Source organism: Corythoichthys intestinalis, chromosome 20 (genome assembly GCF_030265065.1).
Source record: "Corythoichthys intestinalis isolate RoL2023-P3 chromosome 20, ASM3026506v1, whole genome shotgun sequence".
NCBI lineage: Eukaryota > Metazoa > Chordata > Actinopteri > Syngnathiformes > Syngnathidae > Corythoichthys > Corythoichthys intestinalis.
In genome coordinates, this window is record NC_080414.1 from 10,119,747 (window position 1) to 10,145,976 (window position 26,230).

General features: G+C 40.4%; 1 protein-coding gene across 4 annotated transcripts in view; it reads right to left on the minus strand.

Moving 5' to 3' along the window:
• Positions 1–26,230, minus strand: part of LOC130908726 (enhancer of polycomb homolog 1) — a 34,343-nt gene continuing 8,113 nt past the window's right edge. For 3 of the 4 annotated variants that reach the window (XM_057824472.1, XM_057824470.1, XM_057824468.1), the window contains 13 exons: positions 20,264–20,423; positions 20,048–20,193; positions 18,257–18,463; positions 18,045–18,193; positions 17,583–17,730; positions 14,916–15,074; positions 12,529–12,618; positions 12,276–12,424; positions 10,541–10,938; positions 5,682–5,887; positions 4,357–4,495; positions 3,932–4,283; positions 1–964 (listed from right to left, as the gene is read on the minus strand). In XM_057824472.1, the coding sequence (XP_057680455.1) occupies positions 892–964; positions 3,932–4,283; positions 4,357–4,495; positions 5,682–5,887; positions 10,541–10,938; positions 12,276–12,424; positions 12,529–12,618; positions 14,916–15,074; positions 17,583–17,730; positions 18,045–18,193; positions 18,257–18,463; positions 20,048–20,193; positions 20,264–20,363 (2,316 nt within the window). In that variant the 5' untranslated portion in view covers positions 20,364–20,423 and the 3' untranslated portion in view covers positions 1–891. The remainder of the gene's footprint in view (positions 965–3,931; positions 4,284–4,356; positions 4,496–5,681; positions 5,888–10,540; positions 10,939–12,275; positions 12,425–12,528; positions 12,619–14,915; positions 15,075–17,582; positions 17,731–18,044; positions 18,194–18,256; positions 18,464–20,047; positions 20,194–20,263; positions 20,424–26,230) is intronic. The other variant, XM_057824469.1, reaches the window with a different exon arrangement.

A 26,230-nucleotide genomic window follows, 5' to 3' on the forward strand; every position in this document is an offset into this window, starting at 1 on the left:
AAAAAAAAAGAAGGGGTCATCATCCCCTTAATTCTGCTTTTTTCCCCCCGGAATGATAAAACACTCCCCTCCCTTTATCGATGCTTGAAACGAACCCAACGGTGACACTTAAAAGCTTACAATCCATTTTACCACAAGAACAAAATACAAAAATAACTCTTAATACAAAAAAGTCGGTGGGATTAAAAAAATAATAATAAAATGAAATCAAACTGAGGCTTGTTGCATGAAATAACTCAGGACGATCCCCTTCCAACCCAAAATACAAAAAGCAGCATCGTCGTTATTAAAAAGTCAATCGACGGGAAACGCGAAAAATCACAAAAATAGTGCTTTAAAACGAAGCGGCGAAGGCTTCCGGGAAGATACTTCATCCCTCTTTCGCCCGTCGGCTCCCATTGACGTCTTATCGCCGTCGATGGCGGCCGACGGGTTCGTAATGACGTGTACGAGAAGAGCACGGGAAGCAAACGAAGGTACAGTGTACAAATAAGAAATCCCGATATAAAAAAACAAAAAAAACAAAAACAAGTGTAAACACGGCACAATAAATAGAATCAAAGCAGCAGCGACTCGCACCATGCACGTGATAAAACTTCTCTATACAACTCATTCGCTCACCTTTTTTTTTTTTTTACCTTCCTCTTTTTCGCTCCAAGTGCAAAACATCACAAACGGACAGTCGTGTATTCAAGTGGTATGTACAAACCGGTCCTTACTGTACACATATGCACAATGTACACCTTGACAAAAACAAACAAAAAAACGCGTTCGAAAAAGAACGACCTGCTTGCCGTCCCCCCTTCTTTTTTTTGGGGAAAAAGACGCTACGATGCACAGCACCTTGAAAATAAAAAAACAAAAACAAAATGGCGCCGTCCTCTGCCGCCACTACGTAACTTCCATGGCCACTGTGTTGTCGGCTATGCTGCTCAGTGACGATTTGTCCTCTTCGCGCTTCTCCCTGTTCGGGGGAAAAAATGATTTATCGATACGTAGGCCCGGAAATCAATCTATGACAGTCTACGATACAACTGGAAAAAATAGAAAAGCTATTTCCATCATTCTGATGTGAAATTTAAATGAGTTTAAAGGGAACCTCGTACTTAAAGAATTGTAGGCTCTAATAACACACAATTGTTCTCTTGTATTTAAATATGTTATAAGAAACATATATTACTGCCATTGATTTAAAAATCGATAATATTTAGTATGTTTTGACCTACAGAGGGCGCCATGTTTAACACGCGCAATGCATGCTGAGGGTGATGAAGCGGTTGGGCTAGACTGGGAGAATAGCTGTGCTAGCTAGCAAGCGAAACTACTATGACGACTGTCATGATTTTGCCACATTCTGCTGCTGGTCAGATCGTTTTGTTAATGAGATGTGGGATGAGTTCCAAACGTCGTATCTGCATCCAACTCCAGCTCATCAGCAGTGTCTTTAAACCGATCCTAGGCGGCTTGCCGAGATATTGATCTGTTGTCATTTGACGGTTTGGAGATCCCTTTATTGGTAGTTGCATCATTGCTTTATGTTTTTCATTTGTCTGCCGCTCGCGGTTTCCCCCAGTTTTTTTTTTTTTTTTTTTTTTAAATCCCGACCTACTGTCACGGACAGTGTGTGTTCAATGTTTAAGAAACCCTTTTGCGCAATTCCTATGTTACTGTTGTCTGCTTGCTGTCTGAAGTGATCTGCGTTTTTTAATTTCGTGATTAAGCCAGCCGCACTTTATTTTCAGTTGCGTTTCCCTTTCAGGTTTTACTTCACAGACAGACAATGCATGTGGTTTGCGATTGCATTATGAGGAAAATCATGACTAACATCACGCAGTAGTACTGTGGTCTACGCGCTCATCAATCGCAAGGTAAAACGTAGGTCCGAATCCTGCAGGAGACCTTCATTTAATTGTTTTTGCTGCTCGTTTTGAGAAATATCGACAGTATTGTCCTGCTCATCATTTTTCCGCTCTGGTTTAAATTGGAAGGCAGAACCGACGACATGTTTCAGTAGCTAAAGAGTGTGACTGTGGAAGTACAGCAGTGCTGCCCACTGACGTCAACATTTTTTATAATTACACAGTGCCCTCCATAATTATTGGCACCCCTGAAAAAGTATAACGGAAAAAAAAGAGAAAAACCCAACCTTCAATACAAGTGCATTCATTCAGTGGGGAAAAAAATCCCACATAAAAAAAATAATAAAATTTGACATCAAATAATGTGTGTAACAATTATTCGCACCTCTGGTGTTAATACTTTGTACAACCCCCTTTTGCCCTTTTGTCAGATTTGGAAGCGAAACAGCCCCACAGCATCACTAACCTACCCCCATACTTCACAGTGGGTATGAGGTGCTTTTCAGCATGCACATCTTTCGTGGTACTCCATACCCACTTAGAGTGTTGCCAAAAAGCTCAATCTTGGTCTCACACAAAAAGACACATGGTCCCAGGCTTCAACTGGGACCGTGTGCTTTGGTAAGATGAGAAGCACCTCATACCCACTGTGAAGCATGGGGGTAGGTCAGTGATGCAGTGGGGCTGTTTCTGTTCCAAAGGCCCTGGGAACCTTGTGAAGGTGCATGGCATCATGAGGGCTTTGAAATACCAGGACATTTTAAATCAAAATCTGTTGCCCTCTGCCCGAAAACTGAAGACGGGTCGTCACTGGGTCTTTCAGCAAGACAATGACCCTAAACATATGGCCAAATCTACACAGAAATGGTTCATCAGACACAAAATCAAGCTCCTCCCATGGCCATCTCAGTCCCCAGACCTTGTTTTGTTGGCAAAAGGGGGTTGTACAAAGTATTAACACCAGGGGAGCTAATAATTTTGACACACATTATTTGATGTCAAATTTTTTCTTTATGTGGGATTTTTTCCCCACTGAATGAATGCACTTGTATTGAAGGTTGGATTTTTCTCTTTTTTCCCATTAAGGTCCAATATCATTTGAATAAAAAAATATATTAGAAGCTAAAAAATACATCTTTTTCAGGGGTGCCAATAATTATGGAGGGCACTGTAATAGTATAACAATGAAAACAGTGAGAGGGGTTTGAATATCAAATAATTATAACCCATACTAACATTGATCTTTTAAGAACTCCAAGTCTTTCTGTCTGCGGTTCTCTTTAAAACTAGTAGACGCAAAATCCATTTGAAGTGGGAGGGGCCGGCAGCGAGTGATTCGCTGTCAGCCTCCCACTTCAAATGGATTGGATGTCTAGCATTGTCAATGGCAGCCAATGGCCAAACATACACACTATTCTAGTGGAAAATTATGCTTGCAAACTGTTGGTTCCATTTTTTAACGTGACACGCTTTTAAAACAATCGATTCTTAGTGGAGCATATCAATGACTTATTGGGAATATCGCAATGGCTTCATAACGATAAATTGTCACATCCTTACCCACAACAACTTAAATTTGAATGGTTACCAATTCAACTGCATTCTGATGGACGTATTGTTATGTAAAAGGAATTTCATTCAATTGTGTTTCAAAAGGTATTTGATTCTGTTCAACCATGATTCAAAGCGTAGTCGATTTAATCACGATTTAAAAGGCATTTAATCCTGTTAATTTGAAAAATGTTATCACGGGTAGACGTCTAATCCATTTGAACTGGGAGGGAGACCCTTCGTTCATTCATTAGCTGTTAGCCCTCCAACTTCAATTGGATTGGACATCTATCGCTGTCAATGACAGCCAAAAATCATAATCTAGAAAGCTTTGCCTTCTTTACAACTGAAAGTAACGATTCAAACAGTGAGATTTGAATCCACGCAATTTGACCCAGTTTTCCCATCTGTACATTTCCATGATTTAAGAAATTACCGCAGTAAACAGTGCGTATGCCCTATATCACACATTTTTAACAAATGTTAAAACAGACAAGTCATTTTTCCGTTCACTTCCTCACCTGGAGTTGATGTCCAAGGCCGGCGTGGCCGAGACTTTGGGCTTCTGCAGGTTGGTGGCGGCGGCCAGTTTTAAGGCAGAGGGCGGCAGGGCGCGGGGCAGGTGGCGACCCGCCAGGTTGGCAGCCGAGGGCACGCTCAGACAGATGTTGTTCCCGATCAAGACCTGAGTTGAGGCAGTGGCGCCGGGAGTCCCGCACCCCAACAGACCCAGTGCCGTGTGGTTGCCCGGGGCGGCCGCCAGGGAGACAGGGACAGCGTTGGTGCCGGCCGGCTGGAACGCGGGGGCCGCCGAAGCGGGCGACGGGTGGAGCGCTGTGGCTGTGCTGGACAGATGCAGACCCTTCAAGACACCTGATGACAAAAGACAGCACATTTATAGAACGACATAGCCGCCGGTGTACTTTTTCCGATGATTGCGACCAACCTGCTCCCAGAACGCCGTTCACTCCGCCGGCCAGCACCAGCTCTTCTTTGGACTTGAAGGCCAGCAGCTGGTCGGCCGTAACCAGGGCTGAAGCGGCGAACTGAGCGGTAGCCTGGTCCAGCGTCTTGGACACCAAAACCTGAATGGACATAGAATTTTAACTAGTGCTGGGTTTTATGAGGGGAAAAAAGCTTACTGTGATAAGAGTATGCCACAATAAATAGTAATGTTTAAATCTCGTATCCGTTTCGTTGAATTGTTTTAGGGCTGCAGCTATTGATTATTTGGGTAATCGATTAATCTATCAATTACTTCCAATAATCGGATTACAAACATTTAATGAGTTGCAGAATAATTTTTTAGGATATACAAGATATACAAAACAAAACAAAAAAAAAAACGATATGCTTGCATTAATATTTAGTTTGACTTGCTAAGAATACACTTTCATAAGATTAATAAACGCGAATACAAATTATAATTCAAGAGTCCTTCAAACTATGCAGAATTGCACTTTTATTTCATAAGCGCAATAAATGTACTTCAAATTAAAATTCCTGCAATTACCCTAAAACGATATGAAAAAAATTAACAAATGAGGATCGAAGTACTGTCGAAAAGAACAATTAGCTAACTTGCATAGGAAAAGTCTGCTAGCTTAAATGCTATACAATGCTAACTTTTTTTTTTTTTTTTTCTTCAATGTTCTTAAATCGTTCAAACACCCCCCCCCCCAAAAAAAAACGCTAAATATACTTTCAAACTACATAACGAATGCATAAACAAACATTAGCTCAAACAACATCTTATGTTGTTCTGAACAGAGAGCAGCTGTATTCAGCCATATTAGACAAGTAATGGCATAATCACTGTTGCCACTAGAGGGGAGTATATCCACCCAAATCAATACGAATTACCTCCCTTTCAAAACAATCCATTACAATGTCACTAATTACACGAATCCTTGAGGCAGCAAAATTTTATTGGAAGCTTTTTTTCCAAATTGAATTACTGGAGTTAAACGAATAATTGTTGCAGCACTAAACTGTTTTGAATGAGTCACCCACTTTACAGGTTGGGAGTCGACGTCATCGAGATGTAATCGACAATTCCCACCATGCCTTGCAGTGGCTTTTGTAAAATGTTAATCACTTAAAGCCACCGAAGGTTGATGTGCAGTATTCACAGATTATGTGTTGTAGTTCCAAGAAAAAGACAAACTTATGACTTGTGACTTATGACACCCTTTTCTTTAATTTGGCAACAACTTGAGATTGTTACTATTACAACTTAAAATGACTACGGAAGGAAGAAAGTGTAAAGACCTGACTGATAAGCGGGCTAGCCACGCTCAAGGAGTTGTTGGCGTGTTGGATTTGAGGACGCTGCTGCTCTTTTAGCTCCTTTTGTTGCTGCTGTTGTTTGTCCTTTTGCTGTTGTTGGTTCTGCTGATGTTGACTCTGCTCCAGCTGTTGCTTCTGCATGACGGCCAGCTGCTCTTGGTGCTGCTGGTACTGCTCCGCCGTGAACACTGACCCAAGGCAAACATGGCGTTGGTCAAAATAGACAGTGACAGATATTAGAATTTTTGAGAATTGTTTACAAATGTTTTCTCCATTGCTTCATAAGCCTGGTGGGCCGCCAGTATACCATAATTATCGGACGATAAGACACACCTGACTATAAGTCACCAACCATCAAATTGGACAAGAAAATGGCATTTGTTCATAGATAAGCCGCACCGGTCTATAAACCGCAGATATCCTCACTGTATTATGGGATATTTACACAAAAGATATTAACAGGTAACAGTTTGACAGCGGCGTCATAAGACCGTCACAATTATGACAGGACAACGTCATGAGCATGAATGAATGCTGATGACTGATGTTATTAAGTCATCCGGCAAATAATCTCACTTTTGAATGGATGTAAAAGATCCGGAGCAGGACATAAATGGAGTTAGTGACAAAGGCTCGGTTCAAACCGCAGGTCTGAATGCAAAATTCAGATTTTTTTGGTCATATCTGATTTTTTGGCGTGCCCATTCACACTGCCTTTGTCCATTGAGCCTGCACAAGTATTACGAATGAGCACTAATTCCCAGCCTGACACGTGCTGAGCAAACTGATCCGAATGTGAAGAAGCATCAAAACAAAATGACTACGCATGGTGGCTCTACTTCATTCTAGGGTATCATATTTTGATTTTTAAAAACCAGACACAAATAATCCCCGTTTCGTCTGATATTCAAAGCTTATATGGATTGATAGAACGGATGCACTGGCAAATTGCCACCAACTCTCGGTCATGTAAGCAATATTGAAATATTGCTCCTTAGGCGCACAGAAAGACAACCGAGCATTCTTAGGCTTATTCTTTTCCCCCTCTGTTTTTATTTTAATGACTTGTCAAGCCCGCTTCTTCCCTAAAAGCAGAATTCAAGCTAGGCGTCAACGCTCATCTCTAAGCTACGCTCTCTCGCACTTTGTTGACGCAATTGCTAAATGAATTCCTATTTGGGAGACTTGACAGTTCAGACCGCAGCCACATCCCGGAAAAATGTGGCCCAGATCGGATGTCAACCACACATGAAAGTGACCTGGATCGGATTTGAAATGGTCCACTTTTATGCAACCTGTCCCATTCAGACAGTCAAATTAATGCCTCACTAAAGTCAGGAAAAAAAAAAAAAAGAAAAAATCGGATTTGTGCATAAGATCAACAGTATGAACCTAGCCAAAATTTGCCAGATTACCCCCTTAATGACATCTGTCATAGGCATTCAATCATGTGCATGACAGTGCCATGTCATAATTATGACGGTCTTATGACAGTTATATGAAACCTCTAAATAAAATGTTACCAACTAACCATAGACTTCATAATGATATCATTATGAATTGAAGTCTATGTACTAACCCAATTATATCAACAAATAAGACGCACTGGACGATAAGCCACAGGATTAGAAATAAGGGGGAAAAGTAGCATTTTATAGTGCAAAAATTTTGGTACATACTTTGTAGAGGTGGGAATCTTTGGGCACCTAAGGATTCGATTACAATTATGATTCAGAGGCTCCTATTCGATTATAAATCGATTATTGATGGACCACAAACCCCCCGTTCTCCCCCCCCCCCCCCCCCCCCGCTTTTAATTTTTTGTACACTAGTTCCAAAATTGTTCAAAAATCCTCTCAAGCTAAGCAAACTACTCTTTCAGTATCAAGTTAACCGTTAAAAACAGTAAATAAATTCTGTATCGGCAGCTTTAAACTACATTCAATTAATTTAATGTTCTTAATCAACCCTTAAAGTTGTTAAAATTGCTCCCATTATTCCATAATTTCCCTTCTGTCTACTTTCGAGGTGAAAGTTTTAAAACTGTTTCATCATTTATAGATAGATTCAAGTCAAGATTTTGCCGATTTGGGTGTTTTTTTTTTTTTTTTTAAAGATAAAAAGTAATTAGGTTCCCTAGAACAGACCCTTTTAGAGAAGTCTACTGCTTTAAGATGGCGGCAGTTTACTAGCGCGGGAAAGTGTCATTTCACATCTAGTTCTTGGTATATGATCTAACACGTCCGTCGTCTGTCATTTAACATCTAGTTCTAGATATATGTGATATCTACCATAGCCGTATGTTGCCGTATGTTTGTAGCAACTAGCAACTGGGCGCTGTTTATAGCAGCTGAAGGGCGCAGTCAGGTACTATCGTTTTTTTTTTTAATCTAGCGGCATGAGTTGAACATGATATTTACTGTCTGTCCGTTCCTCATTGCGTCCTGAAGACCGCACTGACTGTGTTTTATTTCCGCTTTACCTGGTATAATGCAATAATCGGAACTTGGATGTTTGTGAATCGTTCTCGAATTTTCCACGGCCGAATCGCGAATAATCTAAGAATCGGAAATTTCGCACGCCTCTAATACCTTGTGTCTATCACTGCCATTAGCAGGGAATGAGTTAATAAACGTTAATAGTCTGATATTTAAAATTCCTGTCAACTTAAATAAATGAACGAAAATAACGTTATTTCCAAAAACATGGTGGGCTTTTCTACCATCACTATTAAGAGACTAAGAAGAGGATTTGGGCAATTTCATACTTAGGGGTGTGACATTATATCGAAATGGTGATATATCGTGATACTTTGTATCCCAAAAGGTGCTCCTGCCAAGAATCGAGATATCGTTTTAAAAAGGCGTCACTATTTAAAAAAAAAAAAAAAGGAACCAACAATTTGCTGCCAAAATCTTCCACTATAATAGTGTCTCAGTGCACTCTAAGGCTGAATTGGCGGTGCTTGACGCCCAATCCATTAAGGCTAGGTTCATCCTACAGGTCCTAATGCACGAATCCGATTTTTTCGTGTTTTTCCCACTCGAGTCAGGCATTAACTTAACGGTCTGATCGGGACAAGTCGCATAGAAGTGGACCATTTCAAATCCGATCGGAGTCACTTTCGTAGGTGATTCAAATCCGATCTGGGCCACATTTTTTCAGAATGTGACTGGCGGTCTGAACTGTCAAGACTCCCAAATCGGAATTCATGCAGCAATTACGACAGCAAAGAGCAAGAGGCACGGAGGACGGCAGCCATGTAGGTACAGTGCCTAGCTTGAACTCGAGCACGAAGCAGGCTTGACCACAGTCATAAAAAAGAAGCAGCAGCCTTACAATTTTCGATTTTCGTTCTGTGCGCCAATTGAGTAATATTTCATTATTGCACACATGGCCGAGTCGGGGCAAACTAACGCTCCCGCGTCATTTCACGCACACACGTCAAGGCTCATGTGTGTGCGTTCTATTAGTCTTTATAAACTTTGAATATAAGACTAAACAGGGATTATTAATGTCTGCTATTTGTGTCCTCTTTTTGGAAATCAAAATATGATCACTCTGGAATGACACAAAGCAAGCATGTGTAATTTGTTTTGATGCTTCTGCGCATGCAGGTCTCTTTGCTGAGCGCATTTCGGCCTGCAAATTAGTGCGCTTGCGTGATACTTGAACGGTTTCAATGGACAAAGGCAGTCTGAACGGGCCCGCCAAAAAAACAGATATGGCAAAAAATCGGATTTGTGCATTAAGATCTGTAGTATGACCCTAGCCTTAGACTGGGAACGTTTGTTCATTCGAATTTAGTTATTCTGTCCGATTTTCAGGGCATTTACAGGTCACTTGCTGTTCATTTTAGGGCATTTACAGGTCATTTCCTGTTGAGTTTGAGCCACTGCCTATTAATTCGGGTGACTCCCAGGTCACTTCCTGTTCTGTAACTAAAACAGGAAGTGACCCATAAAATACCCCAAAATCAACAGGACGTAACTGAAAATCACCTGGTAAATGGCCCCAAATTACCTCATTGCCTGGCATTGGCTGTCACTGACTGCCATGGACGTTAAATCTGTTTGAAGTGGGAGGGATGGCAGCGAATGAACATTCGTTCAACGCTGCCACCCTCCCACTTCAAACAGATTGGACGTCTACTAGTGATAAACTCATTCCAATTCACAGCAAAAGCTTGTTTTTCTGTCCATTAGTTGTTTGTAGAATATCCTAAAATGATTTCCTGACCAATGTATCGATAGTCGTATCGCCATTTTGTCAGATCATCGTTATCGTGAGCTTTGTATCGCAAATCGTATCGTGAGGTACCAAGAGGTTCCCACTCCTATTCATACTGTATCTCTAAATATTGAAATAGCCAAAAAAAACATCTAAGCAGTTGTGGATTCACTCGACAAAGTTGACAAATAAATAAATCGTTGCAGCCTGAGTGACAATACGTCACAATCACATCAACGACTTCAATTGGCCAGAACTACAATAGACTGAAATAATTGCTTTGCTTGCCTAGATGCGTTTTAAAAGCACTGTATGACGTATTAAAGTGTACCACAAGATAAAAACAACTGAGTTAAAGCCTTGCTCTCTCGGGAGAAGCTGCCAGAAGAACTAAAAAGGGTTCAAGCTTCCATTCATAGAGCGGCTCTCCAGAGGTGCACTCACATGAATGGGGAAAAAAAAATCAATACTTGAATGAAGAACACGGACTTATTCTTTGAGGCTCCCGGGCAATATGTACATAAATATTGCAAGCCGTCAGTGCTACATAATCAACATTCGGGGACGCAATCAAACAATCCTGTTAATAATGAGAGAATAATAAGCCTTACTTTTAACAGGTGTGGCTGGACCGGGTCGATTCTGTGAGACGGATCCTCCGGACAAGCGCCGAGTTAGTCCTGACACGGTCCGACTAAAATCCGCAAATCCTTTTAGTGGTGAGTCCCCTGTTTCCAAAGCATTCTGGGAAAGTGTCCGTGGTCGGAAATGTCTCCAGCGGCATGATTTTATGTTCAAAAGAATCCGGTTCAGGTCCAAATTCTCGCCGGATGACGAGGACGTGGAGAGAGGGCGGGAAGAGCTGACGGGGTCCGAGGTATTGGGTTCTGAGGTACTGGAGTTGCGGAGCGGAGAGTTTGGAAGTGACAAGAGAGAATCAGGTTTCGGGTCCGAGTCCAAGAAGTGACAGACGGCGTCCACGTCGGCGTGCGCTCGATCCAGTAAGAATCTAAAATGAGAAAATATGTAATGAATCAATTAAATGGTTAACTCATTTGCTCCCAAAAAACGTATAAATACATTCTATTTTTAATTGTTTCAGTGTCCCAAAGACGTATTTATACATATTTTAAGTTTTTTTTTTCCCACAAAAGACATCTCTGGGTTCTGATTTAACTTAGCTCCAAAGCACAAAGCTGAAAATCCATTTTCAAGCAATAAAACTGGCCACTGGAGGGCAGTAGCGCATTTGGTAAGACCCGCAACCCGACTCAACAGAACGAACGGCCAGGGCGTCGGCGGAAGACGACCGAATTGACGTCCAGGATGCCAGGCGGCGGACGACTGATCAGAACAGCTGGGAGGACGCCCGGGATGCCAGGCGCTGGACGACCGAGCAGAGCGACCGGGACCACCAGTGCAGCGGACGATGCCGTTGAGTCCGTGCTGCTCGCTGAGCAGAGCCCGCGCCGCCGTGCTCGGCCAGTCGCGTCCCCCGCACCCTCCAGTGTCCCGCACAGAAACGCGCACAGCCAAACCAGTCCCCCCCAGGAACACAACTTCCCCTGGCAAACTCTGCCACGAGTCAGTGGTCACCACAAAAGAAAGACTCAAAAAAATTTATCTTTGAGACAGGCGGCGGTGAGATAAAGGTTTACCCCGGCTGTCGCAGCCACAACAGCGTCATCTCTCAGTTATGAGTAAATAAATTGCTACTTTGCTATCAAAAGCTCTATTTGTCTTGTTATTTATGTTATTTTGTAAAAGGAAAACATTATTCAGATGTTTGCGATGTAACTAAAGCACAAAATAGCTGTGTTAAAGTCAAAGTTATGTTTGAAATGTATGCTTTCACAAAAAGCTCAATTTCTCTTTTTTCATCAGAAATTGGAAAATTGCTCAAACTAAGCTATTTTCTAATGCTGATTTCTGGAAATGATATGAACCAACTTTTTTCCTGCTGAAAGAAAAAGAGTAATCTTTCTTTTGGTGGGTTCCATGTTTATATAGCAATAGAACAGAATTTTCTGTAGGCCTTGCAAAATCAGTCAAAATCCAGTAAAACGGCCGGGAGCGAAGGGGATTGCATCAGTGAAAATGGCTGGGAGTGAATGAGTTAATGATGATTTTACAGGGCCATATTCGGAAGAGCCTGGTGACCCACCAGGCTTATAAAACCCTGATAGATAATTCTAAATTAAGTGACTTTTCATTCTTCTGTGACTTAAATTGAATTTGTCATTAGTAGACGTCCAATTTGATGAGTAAAGACATATTATTTAAATATTCCACAAAAAAAAAAAAAAAAAAAAAAAAAAAAAAAAATGCTGTTGCGCATTTGCTTACCTGCCTCCTCGCCCCACCCGGCGTCGAGCCAGGCCGATGCACCGCCGCGGCGTATTCAGGGAAGTCAGGCAGTAGCGGAAACGCGGATTCCCCAGCCCGCCCTCCAGCGGACTCACCCATGGCCAGCCGGCGCTCCGGCCGGTGCTTGACTACAAATAAAACAAAAACGGACATCAGGTTGTATTTGGCGCAAAGTGCTGCAGCCTAATGGCTTTAAAAATAGAAGCGCAGGAAAGCGAGACAAAGCACTCACAGCGTAGTAATGGCAGCCGGCCTTCCTCCTGAATGCGTAGCAGCCATCTGGGTCGCTCTCCTCTTCGGCCTCTGAAGAACCTGAATGAATCTGTGCGACACACAATAACAAAGAGCTCAGCGGGCTCGATTTTGTTTATTTCAACAAAAACACGGATGGACTATTATGTCTTTTGATCAAACGGAAAGCACTTGAGTCCTCAGCAAACATCCTGATGAACTCTCGATTATTCAAAAAACAAAATAATGCACATTTTCATAAACTGACAATTAACAGTATTTTATAAGCTGATCAATATAGTGAGCATTTTCAGGAAAATTATTACCATAATTTACGGACAATAACCTTATTTGTTGATTTATTTGGGTTAATGGGTAACACTATATTTGACAGCGGCAGCTCATTTTTGAATGGAAGTAAAAGATCCGAGCTGGACATAAATGGAGTTATTGACATAATTTGCCGGATGACACTAAATGACATCTGTTATAAGCATTCTTTAATGCTTATTATGACAGTGTCACGTCATAATTATGATTGTCTAATGGCAGTCTTCTGGCGCCACTACCAAATACCATAACTAGCAATTAATGAACCAACTGGAACGGTAACTGAAGAAATATTTAGCACAGAACATGAATTTTGATTTACATCTGTAGCGCTGCAATGCATTATAGGAGGCATGTTGGACAACAACAGTGTTGACAGCAGTTGGCAGCAGAGGTTGCCTGTCTCCCCCAAGGGAGCTGTGATAGCCAAATGAAGCTTCTTGAAGCAACAAAGCTATGCAGCCAATTAGTTTAAAGCTTCATGGTGGTTCATTTATTCTTATGACAGTCGTATGATGCCATAGTCAAATAAAGCGTTACCGGTAAATATCTTTTGGTGCAAATATCCCATAATACAGTGAGGACCGCTGTGGCTTAATGTCCGGTGCTGCTTATATATCTAAAAATGTCGTTTTGGTGTCAAATTTGGTAGGTGGCGGCTTTTAGTCAGGTGCGCCTTATAGTGCGAAAATCACGGTAGTATTCAAAGATGGAAAAATTCATGCATATACTGCCGATTAGACTAACAGTATTTTAAATAAGTATCTTACAAGTGCAAATTTTTTTTTTTTTTTTTTTTAACTTATTCACTTCCATTGACGGCTATAGACGTCCAAACCATTTTGACAACAATTCTGCTAAGCCCCCCACAGTGAAAATGGATTCCATGGTATTATTTTTGTACGCTGGTAAAATCTAGGCAATGTGGCTTTTTAGACCAGGTTTTTGACTGGTTTACTCCCAATTTACAGGCTTAACCCATTTCTTTTAACCGCCAGTCCTTGATCTGATGGGAGGAACTGGTTTGCTCAGTGGAAAGTTTACTCGCACTTGGTATGAGGGAAAACAACAGACCAATGGGTAACTTGGTCTCACATTTTGACCCGTTTATAAAACACGCTGTCAAAATGAGATTTTTGAACGGGAATTTCCTAACTTATTATGTTTCTAGCTTAGATATATTTGTTTTGAATTTGAAAAAAAAAAAAAAAAAAAAGATTTATTATTCAATTCTGAAGGGTTTGGTGAATCCGCATGGGAAAGTTGTGGGGTTTGGTACCTTTAGCATGGTTAAGAATTACAGTTCTATGTGTATATATAAACTCGAAGACTTTTTGTGACTTTTTTCAAATTATAAAAATAGGGAAATATTAAACACCCTTTTCTACTATTTAAATTTAACTAAAATGGTTTCTATTAAAAAGAACTAAAAATGATTTTTTTTTAAATTTGTAAAATGTAAAATTACTTAAATGAAAAGGTAAGAGTACATATATTTTTCTACTTTTAAAGATTTAAAATATTTAAAATTTTAAAAAGCATTGTATATGTATACAATATTTTATTTTTTAATTTTTTAAAAGTCATATCAGAAACAAACAAACAAAAGACAGAAAAATTATATTAAAAAAAAAAAAAAAATTTCAAATCCATCTTTAAATTCTAAATTCTATCACCGTCAGTGGAAGCTAACGAGTCAAACTCTGACTATTCATTCACGTCCATTACCTTTGAGAAAGGTTCATAGTCCAAGAACAAAAAAATTAAGAAAAATTTAAAATTTGTAAAATTATTGAAATGGAAAGCAAAAAAAGGGGGAAAAAGGTATATTTTTGTACTTAAAAAAATGAAAAAACCCATAGTAAAAAATATGCATAATTCATATACAATATTGTATTTTTGTTGTCAAATAAAAACAAAGGATTAAAAAAACATGAATACGATCTGTTTACTTAAAAAAAACTTAAATCTTTAGATAGAGTTACATTGGACGTCTATCGCTGTCAAGGTCAGCCAGAGCATCAAGCGCTTGACTATTCATTCATTCACTTCCATTACCTGTGAAAAAGGTTCATCGTCCGAGCTGGGAAAGTCATACTGGTTGAGGTCCTTGAGATTAAACACCGAGTGTCCCGAGTGATGCGCTGCCGACAGAGGCGGGATCTTGGGCTTCTTTTCATATTTCCTTTTAGTTCGCACCACTTCCGTCTTCTCCTGCTAGTTGAGGGGGACAAACAGAAAGCCGCGTGGAAGCGTCCTCTTAGCAGAGTGGGATACAAGAGGCATTGATATGCAGATGGCAACACGTGCCAGATGCCTCCGCCGCCGAGCCAGATGGCGCCCCCCCCCGCCCCCGCCGTAAACCACCCGTGCCACCGCTCACCCTGACTCGGATTAGTTGGATCCTTTTCAGCTGTTAAGACGGGAAACAAAGCAAAGTGGAGGCGGCTGTGACGCCCGAGGAGCCAATCAAGCGCCTGCTAAAATAAAACACTTAAATCTAGATGGGGCGGGCTGTTGGTCACATGAGCTAATTAAGTCATAATGGCGACGGTTGACACAAGAGCTACTGTAAAGCTGCGTAATGAGGCGTTTTTGCGCCAGGGCGCACGGAATCCAAGCTCTGGATGAAATATTTTGGGTACGCGGATAAAAATAAACAGACACGCTAATTAACAGGATGGCGTGAAGCCAGACACAAACAGCAGTCATGCTGGATTTAGTATAGGCTGTTGGTACTATTAGCACTTTTATCAGAGGTCCAATTCATTTAAACTGGCTGGTTGTGAATGCTCGTGTTTCAGTGCTATTGACGGCACTAGAAGTCCAATCCGTTTTTCGACTAGAAGCGACGTCCAAGTCAAAATGGATTGGACGTCTAGCGCTGTCAATGGCCACCAAGAGTTAGTTAGCCCTGAATGGCTTGTTTTCTTAAATTTTATTTTTTGACTCAAATACAAACTCTTAGTAGAATGTTTTTTTCTTACTAAATGAAATCACATAAGCTTACAACTCATTTAAATAAATATATCTCTTGTTAATAGTAATTTTTAAAATGAAAAAACTGGTGTCATAAGGCATCACAAGACACAACCCCGCAATGTATGAATTAAATTAAAAATATATATATAAGTTGGGTAAACAAAGCTACAGTGAGGAATATCCACTTGATAACTCTTGAATTAATAACTCGAGGTCTCATAAGACACCACATGACAAACTCATGATGCATTAACAGAACCTAAATATAGCGACAACTTAACCCGGAAAAATTTAGCCATCAACAAAGACAAATAATGTGATTATTGTGTCATTTTACACCAAATAATCACAAATGTTTTTTATCTAGAGTTCTCCCGACTAGTTGACGTAGCGACGTCATCGATGACGTCGACGGGATGTTGTGCTCGGTTAATGAAGGGTTAAAAAAATACATGCTTTGAAAGTTGAGAATGTTGGACTATGCAAGCGGGGAAAGTGGCACAAAGCCAAAAAAACACACCAGAGTGGCTGAAACATTGACTTATTTCAACGAAACAAAGGATGGTACACTATTGTGTCCTGTCTCTTCAATGCCAAGCTTGGCTGCAAGTCAGCCATGAATGAACACCTAAAGCGCCATAACCCAGTTGAACTAACTAACGACATTTTTTATTGAAGTTGCTAAGTCTGTTGCGATACGCACTAAGTCCATATTCCGCACGGTAAATAAAAATGAGGGCCGATACACATGCGCGTTGATGGCATATGAGACTCGAGTTCCTTTCACTGATGTTTACTGGTCATCAACACACCGTAGAATTAAAGTTCAGAATTTAAGTTCAGACATACAAAATACGGAAACACATCTATATTAAACACCATAAACGTGAGCATTGCTGCATTGAGGCTAATGTGGAAAAAAGACAACCTACATTAGCTTGCTATAAAACATTGGCAGTCTTCTCCAAAATGCGAACTTGCGGTTAAAAGGTGACACTTCAAACATGAAAAATAGCTGGTTAACAGCATTTGCAAACAAAAAAACCTATTACTGACACCACATGCAATGACGAACTGATTTTTTGCGGAGTGTAAAGCTTACAGTTAGCGGTTTAGCGGAAGTACTTCCGGCGAACACTTCAAAATAAAAGCACGTCATGTTCGTCATATAAACAATTTCTGGAGTTAATCCCACATACTTCAGAATTCAGATTCTACACTAAAATTAGCTTTAAAATGACACCCTTTCTGAAAAATCTGATTGGCAATGAATAATTATTATAACACTATCATATATAGTGGTGTACAATAATATTAATGTTAGATATATTTTTTAAGTATTGTTTTGAATCATGTTGGAAAGGCGAAGTCAGTGTTCTGAATCTGTTTACATTCCATTCTTTTGAATTAGCTAATGCTATTAGCATTTGACCTCATTGTTTATTAGTGAGTTAATATTGGTATTTACGTTTATTTGTACTTTAATAAAGAATGTAAGCGTTCCAAAATGTTTTTGTGAGTTAATAAGCGTCAACAAACATGTCAATGCTAAAAAAAAAAAAAAAAAAAAATTTTTTTTTTTAAATCAGTTGTCTAATCGTAAAAATTGTCGACTGACTAATCGGGAGAAAATTAGTCGTTTGGGACAGCCCTCATTATATCCTAGCATTTTATCTTGAAGATGATCCAAATATTCGACAGAAAATTTTGCCCCGGTTTAGCGAAAGTGCACGCTTCTTTCACCTTCTTGTAGTCATTCATGTCTAAGTGGTCCTGGTGTCGGTACTGGTTGGCACTGGGAATGATGGGAATGGTGTAGACGGGTTTGACAAGAGCCTGCTGGGCCAGCGCCTCCGCCATCACCTCGCAGCCGAAGTCGGGCATGCTGTTTCTGTTAGAGTAAAAGACGAAGAGGCGTCTGCGTCAGCGTTGCGAGGAAAGAGCGAACCTTGGCAACCGCGCGAAACCAGAAAGCGGGCAGGGATAACGAGAGGAAATTGAAATGTCACTACAAATCAAAGGCGCTTCAAGGAGAAGGCTCCAATTTGCACCGCGTTGACAGCCGAGTTTCACAGGAAATTCGTTCCGTTTGGATGTCGGGACAGGTGCAAAAAGGCTCCACTTTCACCGAGCGTCTCTTCAATCTTTGCTTGTCACACAACCTCCAAATTAACACTCACATCATCGACAGTAGCTTGTTCTTACCGCTTCTCTACAACCTCCAACGTGAGGTGGAGCATTTCCCTCTTGCTTTTCTCCCTCCTCTTGATCATCTCCAGGATGGTGACGGCGCGGCTCAGGTCCCTGCGAAGCTTCAGCATCTTCTCGTAGGACGCCTCGTCATTCTTACGGTTCTGAAAAATGCCATATTTTAGTCTTTGTCTTATGTGCAGAGGCGTCTTTCCTAATTCCGCTACCTTTCTAGTCTGCATCTTCTCCGTCCGTCTGCGAAAGGCCACGTAGGGGTCGCTGGTGCTGGAGCCGTCCCTCTTCTCCTGCTTGATGTTGGAGACGAAGGTGCCAAATTTGCACATCTTTCTCTTGCGGCTCCAGTAGTCAAACACTTCCTTGATCAGCTCGTCGTCCTCTTTTAGAAGCAGCTTCGCCTCTTGGAGACTGACAAACTGCATAGAAACACCATCAAATCGGACTGTTGTCAAAATTATCAAAGTGCCGATTCTAGTACTGCAACCAATAATCTATTATTCCGAGTAATTCGATTAGAAAAAAGCTTCGAATCAAATTTTGCTGCTTTGAGGATTTGTTAAATTAGAGGGGTGTCGTAATGGTTTTGAAAGTGTTTGAGTGCATACACTTCCCTCTAGGCAACAAAGAATATTACTTGACTTGTCTAACATGGCAGAATCCAGCTGCTCCCTGTTAAGAGCAACATAAGTTTTTGTTTCAGCTATGATACATATATATATATATATATATATATATATTTATATGGCGGAAAACACAGACAAAACAAAAGCAGTTTCTCCTCTTGCACTCCTCTTTAAAAGAAACTGCTGTATTTCAAGCCAAAAGAACTGTTGTGTTTGATAGAACAATATGTCTATATGCTGCCATAGCAGATTCATGGCGCATTAAGCCCCCGAACTATTTTTACTTTGTCCGTTTTACCCTGAAAACCCCCGTTTACAAACGTCGCGCAACCGCTTTTGTTTCAACCCAGCTATAAAATGAAGGTAATTAATTATATTATTCAAAATGACATTTTTAGCTTAGAATCATTAATTGATGTCTAACTTTTTTTTTTTAAAAAAAATAAAAAAAATAAAGAATTTAAAAAATTTATTCATTCGCATATTTTAAACTTTTAAACAAAATAGGTCACAATGAAAAAAATGGTGTCTGTAAAAAAAGTCACGGATATCTACTTCATAACTATCGCTTAATTGTGTTTTTTTTGTTACTGTCGCCTTTTCTCAGATATGTTAGATAACTAATCGATCCAAACAAAGTTGGGGGAAAAAAAAAAAAAAAAAAAAAACCTTTAAAAGGGTAAATATATGGAAAAAGAACATCTCGACCACTCCTTGATGCAATATTTGATTGCAACAGTATTGATACTCAAGTTACTTGTTTGTGTACTTCCATAGGTCTCCAGAAATTTGCCGTTTATGGGGTAAATTATATATTTTCAATTCTCTTGACAGTAATAAAAGAATTTTGAGTTTTGTTTCTTTTTTGTTAACTCATTGGCTACCATTGACAGCTCTAGACGTCCAATCCATTTGGACTAGGAGAGGCTGGAATGAATGATCATTCGTTCAGCTCCTCCTAGTCGAAAGTGTTGGATTTTGGTCAAAAAATGTTTATGATTTTTTTTGTCAGAATTTGCTAATGTACGAAATGTTGGCTTTTTGATCAAGAAATCTATTGGAGAATTTTCATTAAAAAAAAAAAAAAAAAATGCTGGTCAAAACTGTTTTTGGTTAAAAAAATTATGAATTTTTGTCTTCAAATATTTTATTTTTCATCAAAATGTTAAGATTTTCGGGAAAACATTTGTTCATTCGCCCTCTCACAGTCTAAATGGACTACTAGTGCCGTCAATGGCACTGAAAGATGAGGAACAAATGCTGATTTTAACTCATCGACTGCCATTGACGGCACTCGATGTCCAATCTATTTGAAGAATTCAATGAACACATTTCAATTCACAGTAGAAAGATGATACGACGCCGATCAACGTTTACCTGCTGCCCGCTTCCTTTTTCCAAACGGTCAATCATTTCTTCAAACTGGAGTGCGGTAATTTCCATTTTCTTCTTTAGCTTATTCACAAAAGTCTCGTCCCCCGAATCCAGGTCGTAGTCTGGCTGCTCCGTATCCAAACCGAAAGCTGCGTGGAGACATCACCGTCAGCGCAACGGACACAAACTCAAGCGCCGATGACGGCGTCGGTGACTCACGCTGTATGTGAATAAGCTGCTTTGGCATTTTGAACTCCCCGGGGTAGAGGGACTCGTAGTGCGTGATGTTGCGTTCGGCCTCGGGCACGGGGATGACCATGTTGTCGCGCTTCTCGCCGTAGACCTGCTGCGCCGAGATGGCCCTCTGGAGATGGTGCTCCTGCAACCAGATACGCCAGAATGTTACAGCGTCCCCGCAATCGTTGCATCACACGCGGCAAGGACCTTGTTTTAGTCAACACGACCGAAAACAGATGAACTTTCTCTAGAGGTGTAAAATCATCAAATCGTGTTTCAAAAGCTAATCGACTCAGCAGGGAAAAACCACAGTCAGCTTGTTTTTCTTTAGTGCTGGAGGAATTTTCAATTACTCGATTTTATGGTTCATCTCGCTCAGAATTTCTCTCAGTAAATTACTCACAAAAACAACTTAAGTGCCTTAGAATTGACAAGTTGAGGGCATTATGTAAATTGTTGCAGAATAAATTCCATATAACATTGACGGAGTAAGGAAGGAATGCGGAGCGAAGTAGCAGCTATTGACAAAATGAGTCAACTTGCCTGTTTGAAAAGCAACTAATCCCGACGTCAACATGGTATAAATAAAAAAGCAACACTACTAATTAAAATGTTTTCAATTTAAGCATATCTGTGCCAATAGTTGGATCGGGACGCAACAGATGGCCTACGCAGTCACGGCTTGTTCTCGCGATTATTTTAGCGAGGCTCCCACTCGTTTTGACACCGAGTAAAACTCGCTCGCAGACACGTTTTCTTGGCCAGCTCCTACAATGCGGTCAGCGTTCGGCGACGTACGGAAACGTGGCACAAATGGCGTGAAGGGAACGTTCTGAGCGACTGGTTTCATCTGAAACGTTGGCTAGCTAAGCCTGTTAGCATGTTTGAACAAGATTAACTCAATGGCTGCCATTGATGGCGATAAGACGTTAGTTTTTCACTAGTATACGTCCAGTCCATTTGAAGTGGGAGGGTTGGCAGTATGCTGCAACGATTAATCGATTAACTTGAGTAATTCGATTAGAGAAAAAGCTTTAAATCAAATTTTGCTGCTTCGAGTATTCATTGAATTAGAGTGGCATCGTAACGGTTTGCTTTAAGTGTTTGCATTTAGTTTGATTGATTGATTTGGGTGGATACACTGCCCTCTAGTGTCAACAGTGAATATGACATAACTCATTTTAACATGGCTGAATACAACTGCTCCTTGTTTAGACCAACATAAACTGTATTTGTTTGAGCTAATATGTTTTTCAAGCATTCGTAATTTAGTTAATATATTTAACCATTTTCTGTGGGAATATGTGTTCGAACGATTTGTTTAGAGCATTGTAAAAAAAAAAAAGTAAAAACAAAAAAAGTTAGCATTTAAGCTAGCGGACTTTTGCAATGCAAGTTAGCCAACTGTTCTTTTGTTGTACTTAGATCCTCATTTATTTCATTTTTATACCGTTTGAGGCTAAGCTCAGGTATTTTAATTTCTTTTTAAATGAAAGTGCAATCCTGCAAAGTTTGAAGAAACACTCGGGAATTTTATTTCGCATTCACATGCTCTTTTGAAAGTGCCACCTCAGCAAGCCTTTGTTTTACATCTCCTAAAATTTATTTAACGCATTAAATGATCCCAATCAGATTACTCGAACTAGCTAATTGATAGATTAATCGTCTACTAAAATAATCGATAGCTGCAGCCCTAGTTAGCAGCAAATGAACGTTCGTTCATTCGAAACCAGAGCTTTTCCAGTCAGTCTTTCCGATTTTCTGTGCGTTTACAGGTCATTTCCTGTTGAGTTTGAATTGCTGCCTATGCATTTGGGGAGATTCCCAGGTCACTTCCTGTTCTGTAACCCAAAATCAACAGGAGGTGACTCATAAGTGCCCCAAAATGAACAGAAAGTGACTGAAAATCAACACCAAATGACCTGAAATGCCCCAAGATTAAGGTCATTGGTTGCCATTGATCGCCATAGACATTCAATTCATTTGAACTGGGAGGGTGAAGCAAATGAACACCCCTCCCACTTCAGATGAATTCAACGTCTACTATTGATAAAAATTCAGTTCACAGCAGAAGGATGTTTTTCCTGTTTATTACTTGTATAGTAAACTATTGAAGAATTATTTCCTGACCGATGTATCGATAATTATAGAATTGCCATTTTGTGACATAATCATTATCTCGAGCCTTGCATCGCAAATCGTATCGTGGGGCACCAAGAGGTTCCCGCCCCTGATTAAAGGCACTTAAAATTTGCCAAGAGCCTAACATGTCAAGAACTACATTTACACCACTCTCCCAAATATTAGCAAAAGTCTTTCGATAATTCATGCGCTCCAATCCAATTATCATCAACCCACAACCGTCGAAAACACAACCGTCGACTCTGCGAACAAAATGTTCCAGCACATGCCTCTTCTTCTGTCAGGGCTAGACAGTTGAACACGAACACACACACACACACACACAAAAAAAAAAAAATCCAACAGAGAGGAACAAAAAATAAAAAGCATTTTTCACCGCACCACACGTTCCTGCAATTAAACGTTCCAAATCGAAAGAAAATGCCTCCAATAAAGAGAAAATAGCGTTGCCTAGGCAACCAAAGAGCGGCCTCCAGCAGGTGTTTTCAGCAAAGTCATTTATGACTGCGCCGAGCTGCTAAGCGAGTCGAAGCGTCAAGGTTGCATTGACCCACTGGAATAATGTTCCTTCTTATTTTCTACTCGCTCAAACTCTAATCTGTTCACGTTATAATTGTATGATTTTTAAAACATTTATCTGAAGTAACCCCTTGACGCGTATAAAAAGGAGGAATTTATTAATGGATTTTTATATATTTCAATCTAATTTCCAATGTTCAGTATTGATTTAATCAATGCTACTATAGGGTGGGAACCTCTGGTTACCTCACGATACGATACAAGGCTCATGATCACGATCTCACGATATGGCGATACATGGGTCAGGAAATCATTCTAGGATATTCTACAAAACAACTAATAAAAAGAAAAAAGCTATTTTTATCCTTCTGTTGTGAGTATCGCTAGTAGACGTCCAATCCATTTGAATTGGGAGGGTGGCAGCCATCTCCCACTTCAAACGGATAGGACGTCTATGGCCATCAGCGACAGCCAATGCCAGGCAAGGAGTTGTTTTTTGGGGCATTTCAAGTCATTTCCTGTTGATTTTCGTTCACTTCCTTTTCAATTCGGGGTATTAACAGATCACTTCATGTTGATTTTAGGGCATTTACAGCTCACGTTCTGTTGATTTTGGGTTAATGAAAAGGAAGTGATGCAAGAATGTCCCTAATTGGTTAGGAAGTGACTCAAAATCAATAGGAAGTAAGCTGTGAATACTCTAAAATGAACTGAAAGTGACCTGTGAATGACCGTAAGACATGCACTGGTTTCAGTGCCATTGATGACGCTACATGTCCAATCCATTCAAAGTGAATTGGATGTCTAGCGCCGTCAACGGAAGCCAATAACGTAGACACTATTCTAATAGAAGATTTTGGTAGCAACTAACCAAACATGACAGATGTCATGAGCCACATTCAGACATCTATCCCGGTAAATTCCCGTCTAAGGTCACGCGGGATTCGATCCATGTCATGGCTTTCAGACATTGGGATATATCACGGGTATAACGCGGGTTGGATATGTTCACAGACGTTCCTTGTAGCAGACCTTGCGCTCTCTGTACGCGGAGGTCGTCTGGCGCAGTTTTATAACCTGGACATTACATCATTTTTGATTGGCATCGGCAACAAGATAAACCATACATTTCCAAAGATGGACAATGGACTTTCTCCCTCGGCTTCACGATCCAGTAGCAATTAAATTTTGTTATGTTTTCCGTTGAATTTTGCCATTTCCAGTTTGCCATGTTGATAATTGCGGTGTTTGTTTACCGCTTTTTGTTTTACTGCGAAGAAAGAGGAAACGACACTCTGCCCGCCATCATCTTTACATCATCAGCCTTCTTGCTTTGACCTAGGAATTTAATGCTTACTTTCATACATAGCGCTTCCTGGGAAAGTCCCGGACATTACACTAAGACGCGACTCGGTAAATGTCCACGTCATCTCAGTGTCAGCCCAACAGGGAAATTGCTTTCACACATAAGGCCTGCCCATTTAAACGGTGTTCAGGTGTGTGTGAAAGGGGCAATGAAGCAAACTCAAAGTAGTGAATGGATGTAAAAGAGCCAGATTGGACATAAACGGAGTTAGTTATAAAATTTGCCGGATGACACTTTATGACATCTGTCATTAGCGTTTTTTATTTTTCCTTAAAACAACACCTTTTTAAATCGATATATTGATTCTTGGTGGGAGTATATTGATAACCTTTCGGGCCACAAAGTATCACGGTATATCGCCTATTTTATGTACTTACAGCATGTATTTCTCTAATGCTATTCATTAAAATTATCTCTGCCAGCCCCCCGCCCCGACGATCCACTCAGGGGGGTCCTGTTTATGCTCACTGGACCCGGGCCCTGTTCACATTTTTTCCGCCACTGCACAATCATCAATGGCAGCGAAAGAGTTGAATGAAAATTCGGGCATCGAGGGGTTAATTGACACGTGTTACTGACGCGAGCGCGTGTTCTTCTCTGGTCAGTCGAGCCCACTCCCGCGCTCCACTGACCCCGCGGAGGATGTAGGTCATGGAGCTAAGCCACGCTGCTCGTAGTAAAACGTTCCTCTTTATCTCTTTTGTCACTGGGTTATGTAATGCTGCTGGAAGTGGCGGGGGGTTGGAGGGTTGACGCAGGAGGGGGGCTGCATTTCTGCTGACTTGGCGGGGGCCCGTCTGTGTTTTCCTGACGTTTGTGTCTGCTACTCAGAATCGCAGATGAGCTCTGGGACCGAAAAAGCAATATAAAAAAGAGCAGACTAACAATAACCGATGTACAACAACTGATCTTATTTAAATGAGTTGACAGGTGAGAACACAGAGATTATATGCCACTACGAATTAGTACAAAGCCTAAAGCCAATTATTTGTGTATGCATTCTTGAAATAAACATGGCGAGTACATAAGATTTAGTTTTGAAGCAATTAGGGTTGCATATTTAACTCAGCGGTTGCCACTGACAACACTAAACGTCCAATCGACTTAGACTGGAAGGGTTGAATGAACGAAAAGGGATTGGATGTTTAGTGTCGTCAATGGCAATTAAAGATGAACTTGAAATTTTTTTAACTATATATTTTGTCATTTTAAAAATACATTAAATGTAATCTTAATAACATTTAATGTAAATTACAAATTTTTAAAAATCCTTTCTGGGACTCTTGTATTTGTCACTAGCCATGATTAGCATTTAGCCACCCGTTCAGTTAAATTGGAATGGACATCTAAAGCTGTCAATGGCACTGAAACATCACCATTTACACCAACTGCTCTCAGTTTTAAGGCATTAGACCGCTGTCGTTGTCAATGAGTCAAAACCTCTCTTCCAAAGTAACATACTTTATGGCTAAAACCACTAAAATTTAAGCTAGCAACATCAACAAACATTTTTCAGGAAGTCGCTATTGAATTATACTTCACTCACATATGATTTATTAAGTACTCAATGAAACATGCTGGTTAATTAAAATTTTAGACATTCTCAAAAGTAACAAAACTATGTGCAAAAAATAAGCAGTTTGAAAATTTAAAAAAATAAAAAAAATAAAAAAATCACCGCAACTACATAAACGAGAAAAAAAAAACATGTTATAATAATACATGCACAAATCTAATTAAGTACTGACTAATAGTTGGTATGTGACAATGTGGGAAATAAGTGTCAAAACGTCTCAAATCCGACACAGACTGGGCCGCAACAACAGCCCACATGGCCGCCTCGGGAGCTGTCAACAGCGCGGAGGCCGGTTGTCAAAAGCCGGCGTGAGCTCAGCATCTCCCTCTGGCCCCGGAACGCTGGA